The following is a 10,789-nucleotide window of genomic DNA, read 5'->3' on the forward strand; positions in this document are numbered from 1 at the left end:
CTTATTCAAGACACCAGGTATTTCTAAGCACCTCTCTTTTTCCTTTCCTTGGTTCAATTTTTTATATATAGACTGACTGAAACCCTGCTATTTTATTTAAATTAGCTTGATTACAGTAGATGGAAAATGCTGTTTTTGATCTTTTACTACTTCTTGCTTTAGTTATCATCTATGCATAACTCCTCAAGACTCGCCTCCGTTAATCTAAACATTGTACTTATGCTATTGTGCCGTGATGATGTATAGTCGCAGTTGAGAACCGTCCTACTAGTTTAGGATTTAGTGAAGTGGAACTAAATTGCTGTGTTAGGCTAGCATTAATTTCATTTCTTGCCAAATAATTTGCATAAAGAATACGTACCATAAAGTGCTAGATCTTATTCATGATGAAGCTAACATAACATACAGCAGTGGATTACCAACTACCAAGTGAAACTGAAAGACTAAAGTCAAACATAAGACACAAGCGAAGCGAGCTAACATTGTCACACTTGAAACCCTAAGGTTTAACATTTGAAACCCTGTGGAAGGGACTGTCCGCATCCACTTAGCAGGTAAATTAGAGGAACATTTACCTTAACCTTGACAAGTCCGAACACACTGGCCTTGAGCGCGTTGCATAGACACTGAGCAGCCTGAACTTCTGTCATGCTGTTCACTAGTGTACAACACTGTGGGCTAGGCATAACACACACCCCAAAACTCTGAATGTCTGTCTCACAGTTTGCTTTTTTGGTTGAAGGCGGAGCGTGTGTGACATTGCTTAAAGGTGGAGAGATTGTGACATTCCTTGATGGCGGAGAGTATGTAGTATTACAAGATGAGGTACATGTGAAGCACATGATATACAAAAGAACAGTCAGGGCAGTTGTTTTTGAGCTTCTGAAATCCATCTTGATTACAAGATTTCCTGGAGTATTCCTGGTGTAAACAAGGTATATATATAGTGAAAAATGTTGGGAATTATTATTAATTTTATTTTTTTTGGATGAGTGGGGTCATCTAGGTTTCTGTAGTTAATATTGACTGACCGGGTAAGGGAATGGCTGATTCTGCTAGTGTGATTTCACTTAAGTGTGGTCAGACATAATCCCCAAAACGTTAGTGCATATGATGCTATGTTATTTAGACTCGGGTGTGGGTACATTTAGCCATTCTGGTATCGTTACTGAAAATTATTATTAAAACGTTTGTGCATATGATGCTATGCTATCGTTACTGAAAATTAGTACATTTAGCCATTCTGGTAGCGCCCTAACACTTTCTGGTTACTGTTGTTTACCGGAGAAGTACCTGGCTGCTTAGCATCAACCTCTGGGGTTCTGTCTATTTTGCTTCTTAGATGCCGCCAAAGGTATGAGTAACTACTATCAGTCTATTACCAAACGAATAACTTCCACACCTCGACGCCCGTATGATTCTTTTCTATTGTGATTGTGATTGAATAAGTTAGTTTATGAACATGAAACAAGTTAACAACTTGATGCAAAGTTATGGGATTTTTCAAAATCATTGGATATTTGCTTAGATTATGAAATTGACAAATCCCAACTTTCTGATAATGGTTAAAACTACAATTTAGAAGGGGATGCTCTCAAACATGACCGGAGTGTACGTCTAGAACCTTAATCCTGGGACTACAACTCTGCGGGTCCTGATATGGATTCACAAAATAGCATGGACTTATGTTTTCAAACCCTAATAGGGTTCATGATGACCCAAATTGTGACATAGTTGTAATCCACGGTGGTACCTTTTTCGATAATAATCTTTTTTGGTAGAACATGCAGATGAATTGTAGATTGAGGTAGGTGAAATATTCACATTGAACAATCTTGTAGTTTGAAGATCTGGTAGACTGGTAGACAGTGGGGGGCTTAGTAAATGTTATTGGAAGTGGCTGCCTAATTAATCTTGCTTGCATTTATTTTTCCATCTTCATGAAACTGCAAAATTGAAAGAGGTAGACCACTGAAGTACTAGATCCAGTCTTTATGGAAGGCTTAACAAGAGCAATAACATTACTGGAACCTAGTTGTATTATAGAGTAATTTACTTTTGTCATGATTGTTTAGTTTAGTTTTAGACACAACCATTAAATGTGATTGTGGTGGCTTTGTCGGGGGAACCGGGGTATTGATCTTTAAGATATTAGATAGACTAGGCGGTTTTTGGGTCTATGAGACTATGACCAGCAAGGTGAGTCGTAGACTCCATACTAACTTCGAGGAGTACTTCCATGCTCTGTTTCTTGACTGAAATGGTATCTAAAGCATTGATGACAATAATGCTGGACGACAAGCATGTTTTGACCTCTGAGCCTGCTTCGCTTTCCTTTCTGGCTTCACTATTGAAGGCAACTAGAAATTACCCGAGCAAAGGGAAACACTACTTATACAGCTCAGCTGCTGTATGTTAATGGTCCCATTTTTCTTGCAGCTGGCGTTTTATCTCATCTAACTACGGATTATTATAGTTTCCTAAAAGCACTGCCATGGCCTTAAATGTCGGTTTTTGTCTTCGTCTTGCAATTGCTTCTGCAACCTTCTGATCTCCGTCGTTCCACCATAAATGTGGCTGGTATTGTCTAAAATATAGTTGTGTTAACCTTTAACACCTGTATAACTTGGTCAAGGTGATGTCCTAATGCCCATATTTAACATTCCAGCATAAACCACTTGGCAATAGAACAACATTACCTTAGTGGTTCTTGCAAATTGCGGGATAAGGAGGGTTCATATGTACGCAGCCTTACCCTTATGTTAGCAACACGAAGTAACATTTGTTTTTGTATGTTCATTCTTTTGTTTTCACTTATATAATCTCGCTTTCATGTTTGGCTGCATTTCATCTGCAACTGAGGTTATGACTTGCGACTGTATATTCCTACCCTTGTTCAATTGGCTACTATTCATACTGGTGATATAGTCATGAGGTATGGAGCAGAGGCGTATCCACGGGGGTGCAGTGGGTGCGTCTGCATCCCCCATTATTTTAGATACATATACATATTAGTTACAGAACTCCGCCGGTGAGTGTTTTCGGGCATTCGCTGCCGGTCCCAAGCCCGGATAAAGGAGGAGGGTTGCGGTAGGTCTGTGGCAGCCAGCATAAAAACTTAGTCACATTTTATGGACATGAATCGGAATTTGAACATCGTTGGGGCGTCTCCTCAGAAGCGACGCGCTGCACTTCTTAGACCCGGGTGTAGTGAAAAGTATGTGAGGGTTGCTAGGTCGTCGCCCGGAAGCGACGCGCCATCTTTACATCTGGGGGTGGTGTCAAATAGACAAGGGTGCGCTACATCTTCTAGACCCGGGTGTAGTGAAAAATATGCAAGGGTTGTTAGGTCGTTGCCCAAAAGCGGCGCGCCACCTCGAAGTATGGGTGTGGTGTCAAATAGGTTTGGATCTAGGAAGCATGGTCAAGAGCGGGTAAAGAAATCAGGACATGACTTTAGGAAGGGTAGTAGGTTACGGTTTGGTACTTGGAATGTCGGCTCTTTGACAGGGAGATTAGCTGAGGTAGGGGAGGTTATGAAAAGGAGGAGAGTGCATATAATGTGTTTACAAGAGACAAAGTGGGTCGGAGATAAAGCAAGAGTGATAGCGCCTTGGGGTTATAAGCTTTGGTACACGGGTAAAGACAAAAGTCGTAATGGAGTGGGTATTGTCATTGATAAAGATTACATTGATGATGTGGTAGAAGTATCGAGAAAGAGTGATAGGATTATGAGTATTAAGCTTGTAGTCGGGGATGAGGTGGTGACGGTTATAAGTGCTTACGCACCTCAAGTAGGTTTGGATGCTTCTTTACGACGAGCCTTCTGGGAAGATTTGGAAGAGGTTGTAGAACGAGTCCCTATTGGAGAGAAATTGATCATTGGTGGTGACCTCAATGGGCATGTGGGTACTAGTAGAGTTGGCTTTGAGAACATTCATGGGGGTTTTGGGTTCGGGGAGAGAAATGAAGCAGGAAGTGACATATTGGATTTTGCTTTGGCATATGACTTAGGTATAATGAACACTTGGTTCGAGAAAAGACATTCTCATTTGGTGACTTATAGAAGTGGAGGTAATGCTAGTCAAATTGACTTCTTTTTGGTAAGGAATGTGTGGAGGAAAGAGTACACCGATTGCAAGGTCATACCCGGGGAAAGTGCCGCAACACAACATAGACTAGTGGTTCTTGATTTTCGGGGTAAGAGAGACTTGAGGAAGAGAAAGATAATCGGTGAGGCACGGATCAAGTGGTGGAAGCTACAAGGGGGAAACCAACAAGCGTTCTTGGATAAGGTTGGAAGTAGCGATATTTGGTCGGATTGCGAAGAGAAAGATATTGATGCAACATGGGATAAATTGGAGCATGTTGTAAAGGATTTGGCGAGGGAGGTGTTAGGGGAATCTAAAGGGAATAGACCATCAAGTAAGGACACATCTTGGTGGAACGATGTGGTGAGACAAGCGATAAAGACTAAACGTGAATGCTATAAGGTTCTGGGGAAATGCATGAGTGACGAGAACTTTGAAAAGTACAAGGAGGCTAGACGAGCCGCTAAAAAGGCCGTACGGGATGCGAGGGCAAAAGTTAACCAAGAAGTGTATGCGAGGTTGGACACGAGAGAAGGAGAGAAGGATATCTATAAACTGGCTCGCATAAGAGACCGAAAGACGAGAGATATTGGGAGAGTTAGGTGTGTGAAAGATATGGACGACAAGGTTCTGGTTCAGGATAACGAGATAAAGGCTAGATGGAGTTCTTACTTTGATAATTTATTCAATGGACATCAGGAACAAGGTTTTGGGGATGTAGAGGTAACACCGAGCATGGTTAATCGGGAATTTGTGCGTAGAATACAAAAGAGTGAAGTTAGAAAGGCGTTAAGGAAGATGGGGTCAAAAAGCGAGAGGGACCGGATGGTATACCCATAGAAGTCCTGGAGGTGCTTCGGGGAGAAAGGGATTGAATGGGTAACCATGCTCTTCAACAAGATTTGGAGGAGCAACAAGATGCCATCGGCTTGAAGGAAAAGCACTCTTGTCCCTTTGTACAAGAACAAAGGTGATGTCCAAGAGTGTTCCAATTATCGGGAAATTAAACTTATGAGTCATACAATGAAGTTGTGGGAGCGGGTAATCGAGCAAAGACTTAGGAGATATGTAGACATCTCGGAAAACCAATTTGGATTTATGCCCGGGAGATCGACTATGGATGCGATTTTTATCATGAGACAGATGATGGAATACCATCGGGACAAGAAGAAGGATTTGCATATGGTTTTTATTGACTTGGAAAAGGCATATGATAGGGTACCAAGAGAAGTACTTTGGTGGGCTTTGGCGAGAAAGGGTGTGTCGCGAAAATATATTGACCTCATAAAGGACATGTATGAGGGGGCTAGTGCAAGTGTTCGCACTAATGTTGGGAGAACGGAAGAATTTCCTATTACCATTGGGTGCATCAAGGTTCCGCACTTAGTCCTTTTCTCTTTGCTATAGTTATGGATGAGTTGACAAGGGATATTCGGGACGACATCCCTTGGTGTATGATGTTTGTTGATGATATTGTGTTGATTGATGAGACAAAAGAGGGGTGGAGAGAAAGTTGGAATTGTGGAGGCAGACTTTAGAGACTCGTGGGTTCAAAGCAAGCGGGAGTAAGACCGAGTATTTGAGGTGTCGGTTCACTAAGGTGGCGGGGTTGAGATCGACAGAGGCGGGGAGTATTATTTTCGATGGGAATGTTGTTGAGGGTTCGGATTTCTTCAGATATCTAGGATCTATTATTCAAAAAGATGGGGAGTTAGACGGAGATGTGGCTCACAGAATTAAAGCGGGATGGTTGAAATGGAAGAGTGCTTGGGGGGTTTCTATGCGATAAAGATATGCCCCAAAGATTAAAGGAAAAATTTATCGCACGGCAATTAGGTCTGCCCTACTTTACGGCTCCGAGTGTTGGGCCGTGAAACATTGTCACATTCAAAAGATGAGTGTGGCGGAGATGCGCATGTTGAGGTGGATGTGCGGACATACGAGGAAAGATCGGTTAAGGAATGAGGTGATTAGGGAAAAGGTAAAAGTGGCGCCAATAGAAGACAAGATGATGGAAAACCGACTAAGATGGTTTGGCCATGTGAGAAGGAGACCATGGACGCACCTTTGGGTTAGGAGGCTGGAGACTTGGAAAGAGAAAAAGGTCCCTAGAGGCGAGAGGAAGGAAGACCGAGACAGACATGGTTGAGAGTGATAGAAAGACGATATGAGAGCCGGGGGCTTGAGAGAGTATGGTGACAGAGAGAGGGCACAATGGATGGGAAATGATACATGTGGATTTTTAGTATTTGATATTTTTTTGACAGACTTAGTGTTTTTTTATTTATTTGATTTAAAGAAATTAATTTATTTATTTTTCTCTCCTTTATTACACACTTTTTCAACAACCACTTTCTTATACATTTTACCTGGTTCATTCCGGATCCTTAACTCTATTTCGGTTTTTAAAAATCGTTTTAATCTTTTCTCTCGATTTAAATTTTAAGTTTTTATAAAAAAAAAGACGGAATTCGATTTTAAAACCCCTTAGTTCACCTTGACTTTACATTACATTTTCGTTCTCCCTTTTTGTTTTTCATCTTCCCTTTTTATTCGCATTTTGAGGCGTGCGTTCACCCATGGACGGTTCGAAAGGATGATTCATGTCAGCCGACCCCAAATCATTTTGGGATTAAGGCTCTGATGTTGTTGTTGTTGTTGTATACATATTAGTTACAGATAATGTCATGTTAATTGTTGTGTCTCAGTGGTTGAGAACCTGCTTTCTTATCCACAAGATTATTGTCCAAGAACAATACTACAGGGAATACAGTTGATCTTGGTAATTAGACTGATTAAGTGTTAGGGTCTTATGCACCTTACTTCGTTAGTTGTCTGCGGAAGTCGCAGCAGTAAGATAACAGATGATGAGAGGATCGTAGTTGCCTGGATCTGACATTCTGAATCGAATACTTGTTGTGAAATGATGAATATGTTGACATTCTGGTTTTTCCCTCTGCAGGTCCTCCGACACCTTGGCCGTGCTAGTGAAACTTGAGTTGGACATTACAGAGTGATTATTTTTTCAAGACCACAGTAATTAATTGCTGGCCTTAAATTTGTCTACTTGGGTCTCTTTTCTTATCCAAGACATCAGGTATTTCTGAGCCCTTTTTTGGTACTTCCCTTGGCTTTGTATTTATTTATACTGATTGAGATCAGACTGTACTGTTTTAGTCAATTTCCGGAGACATTATCTTGGATCCGTTAAATGACATATGCTGCTTGACTCATTGTTTTTTCGCTAAGAGAATAGGAACTGAGAAAAACATTTACATTTTACTTGTTTCGATTTTGTTGTAATTTGCCAAAAGCATTTGTACGCTTCTTGATGTGTAGATGCAGTAAAGATGTCTACGATCATCGTGTGAGTTGGCAATTCATTACATTTTCCGATTTCCCTGTTAGATTGCTTACGCAACTTTAGGACTCAGTAATGTGGACACAAAATTGATGTTAGGTTAGCGTTATTGTCATTCCTCGCTGAATCACTTGCATAAAACAAAATATATACCTTGCCTAGTTGCAGCATAATTGTATAAACAAAGTGATAGATTTTATTTGTAATAATCCCAACATAACGCACAAGATTGTATTCCAAACTTCTGAAGTTTTAAAGCCAAAGTCCAACAAAGCGCACACGCAAGACACACACACACAGTAACACATAGTAGTGTTTAAGTCGGTCTTCATTTTGTCCTCGTAAGGTTAACATTCGAGATCCTTTGGAACCTTGATTCCACATCCTTTATGAGCAGCGGCTAGAGCAGCGGTTAACTGATCCTTGTCAAGATCCAATGCCTTGACCTTCAATTCGGCACATACACCTTCTTCAACCTCATCAACATCAACATCCTTCAGTAGAGAACAACATTTTTTGATAGGTACAGCAGTTGCATTTTTGGCAGCTACCAAACTAGCCACTTTTTCACACAGCAACCACGCCGTAATTTCTTCTGGCACTTTTCCACTTTTGCTTGAAGGTAGAGAGTATGGGTCATTATAAGAAGAGATATATGTGAAGCACAAGATGTTCATAAGAACAATTAAGGCAACTGCTTTTGAGCTTCTGAAATCCATCTTCTCTAATGACTTCCACTGGAACTCTTCATAGTGTAAACATGGTATATATAGAGCGAAAAAAGTTGGCATTGGATTCAGTTTTTTGATTGGTAGGGTCATCTAGGTTTTTGTATTTAACACGGAGCGAAAAAACGTCTGTGAGATGCCAAGTGATGAGAACGATGTTTTTACTTTGAAGATCTGGTAGGGTGGTAGACGGTTGGTAGCTTACTGAATTTCGTGGGGAGTGGCTGCGTAATCAATCTTCTTTGTATTGGAAAATTTTCCGCAAAGTATCAGTAAGGAGGAGGTAGATGAATGAACCGAGTGTTTATGCAAGGCTTAAAAATAGCAATATCATTATAAACCTGGTAGTTTTGATTTAATTGTGCCATGATTGTCGTTTAATTTCCCACCAATCACGATTGATAAAGCTGTACGCAAGTTCAGTTTCTCTGAAAGATCGCTTTACACTAAATGAATGTAAAATGTGCTAAATAAGAAGATTAAAGAATCATGCCATTAATACAGTTTTATTACTACCATATTTGAGCTGGTGGACATTTTACTCAAAGAAGGTTGGTAGATATTTGGGTAGAAAAACATGCAGTTTTATCTAAGAAGGTATGTAAGGCACTTAGGACGTACAGAAAAGTTTTACGATGTAACTGTGAGTTGGGTGAGGTGGTTGTTCCCACCGGTACCACACTTACCTGAGCCAAAGATCGTCGACATTTTTTCTCGTTTGGTGGCCAACTAGAATAGTTTCCTATGGACATCACTGTAACAAAGTTAGTTGGTTGTTGCTGTAATAATGTGCTTGACGTGTTATAGGTTCGTGACAAGAAGGAAAGATGGCTCCGCTTAGTTTGGCTACGATTATTAGTTCAGGCCAGCATATTCTTGTATAGCAAAGACCACAGGATAACCAGTAAGTCTACTGCGGATAACTTTTTCTTACTAATCGTCATATTTTACCCTCTATTCATTAACCCTGACGATTACTTCCCTGTGTCGTTTATTAACACGAATGGTATCTTATGCATTGAAGATGGTAGTGTTGGGACTACAACTCTACAAGCATGTGTTCCTATATGAGCTTAATTAGCTTTCTTTTCTAGGTTAACTTCAGAAGGTAACCAGAAATTACCTGAGCCAAAGGCAACATTACATTTGCATCTTCTATGTATAAGACAAGGGTTTTGATATTGTGAAAGATGATTTTATTGAATGATAGATACAAGGTATATATACTAATGCTATGAGAATATACAAGATATTTACTTCCTATGTTTACAGTAGAAATGTAATAATACATTGCTTGAGGAAAAGGCTAATGATTATCTTGTGATATTTTAATAGAGGAAGATATATTGTTAATACGCCCCCGCAAGATGGACGTCGAAGGATGAAGGCCAATCTTGTTTCGTAGCTCAAGAAAGCGTTGCTTTGGAAGTGGTTTGGTGAGAGCGTCGGCCAGTTGATCATTACTTGCAACATGTTGAATGCGAATGTGGCTTTGCTGCAGCTGTTCTCGGACAAAATGGAATGAGAGCGCCATGTGCTTCATGCGAGAGTGGAAGACTGGATTCTTTGCATATAAAGTGGCTGACATATTGTCACAGTAAATAGCTGGAGGTCGTGTAACTTGAATATTGAGTTCGGTGAGAAGGTTTCGCAGCCATAGGGTTTCGGTGGTGACAGCTGCAACGACGCGAAATTCGGCTTCGGTGGTTGAGAGTGCCAAGCCGCGTTGCTTTTTCGATGACCATGAAATGGGGTTTCGGCCAAGGTAGATAATATATCCGGTTGTTGACAAGAAATTGTCTTTGTCGCCAGCGAAGTCCGCATCCGGTTGTTGACAAGAAATTGTCTTTGTCGCCAGCGAAGTCCGCATCACAAAATGCATGAAGGCAAAGTGGAGTTGTCTTATGCAGTTGAATGCCATGAGTTTGAGTACCTTGAAGGTAGCGGAGTAGTCTTTTTAGAGCCGACCAATGGTTGTGAGTAGGATGGTGGAGAAATTGCGCTAGACGATTGACAGTAAATGCTATGTCGGGTCGAGTAAGTGATAGGTATTGAAGACTGCCTACAATTGCTCGATAGTTCGAGTGTTCATGTATGGGTTTATTATCTTCACGGATTAGGTGAGTGTCGGTTGCCATGGGGGTTGTAGTTGGTTTAGCATTGGACATTTTGTATTTGTCTAGTAGATCATGTATATATTTAGTTTGATTTAGGTGTATTCCAAGAGCATTGTAAGTCACCTCAATGCCGAGGAAATAAGAAAGTGGTCCAAGGTCTTTTAACGAGAAGCGATGGGATAATGTAGTGATAAACTGTTGTAAATGATTATGATTTGGTCCTGTAATAATAATATCGTCGACATACACTAGCATATAAATACATGTGTTTTTGGTTTTGAGTATAAATAGCGAAGAGTCAGAGATAGATTGACGAAAGCCATATGTGACGAGATATGCTTTGAGCTCGGTGTACCAAGCTCGTGGGGCTTGTTTTAGGCCGTATAGAGCTTTGTGTAGTTTGCATACATGATCGGGTTTGGATGCATCAACAAAGCCTTGTGGTTGGGCCATATATACGTTATCGGTTAAGGTGCCTTGTAAGAAGGCATT

At 40.7% G+C, this 10,789-nt stretch overlaps 1 protein-coding gene and 1 long non-coding RNA gene across 4 annotated transcripts; one reads left to right on the top strand and one right to left on the bottom strand.

The window, feature by feature from the left end:
* Window positions 1–506: 506 nt before the first annotated feature.
* On the bottom strand, window positions 507–893 carry LOC141594919 (putative lipid-binding protein At4g00165). The gene has a single exon (XM_074414900.1). The coding sequence runs from the start codon at window positions 891–893 to the stop codon at window positions 507–509; it is 387 nt and encodes a 128-aa protein (XP_074271001.1).
* A 5,642-nt stretch (window positions 894–6,535) lies between these two features.
* On the top strand, window positions 6,536–10,543 carry LOC141596660 (uncharacterized). 3 transcript variants are annotated; one of them, XR_012522540.1, is made up of 5 exons: window positions 6,538–6,873; window positions 7,054–7,188; window positions 8,988–9,084; window positions 9,275–9,397; window positions 9,516–10,543. It is a non-coding gene; the product is annotated as an uncharacterized LOC141596660 (long non-coding RNA). The 3 variants fall into 3 exon arrangements; XR_012522539.1 differs by having other exon boundaries at window positions 6,536–7,188; XR_012522541.1 differs by lacking the exon at window positions 9,275–9,397 and having other exon boundaries at window positions 6,538–7,188.
* Window positions 10,544–10,789: the final 246 nt, after the last annotated feature.

Source organism: Silene latifolia, chromosome 8 (genome assembly GCF_048544455.1).
Source record: "Silene latifolia isolate original U9 population chromosome 8, ASM4854445v1, whole genome shotgun sequence".
NCBI lineage: Eukaryota > Viridiplantae > Streptophyta > Magnoliopsida > Caryophyllales > Caryophyllaceae > Silene > Silene latifolia.

Excerpts from the sequence above, each read along its gene's own strand:
- LOC141594919 (XM_074414900.1), bottom strand. The coding sequence starts at position 893 with ATGGATTTCAGAAGCTCAAAAACAACTGCCCTGACTGTTCTTTTGTAT.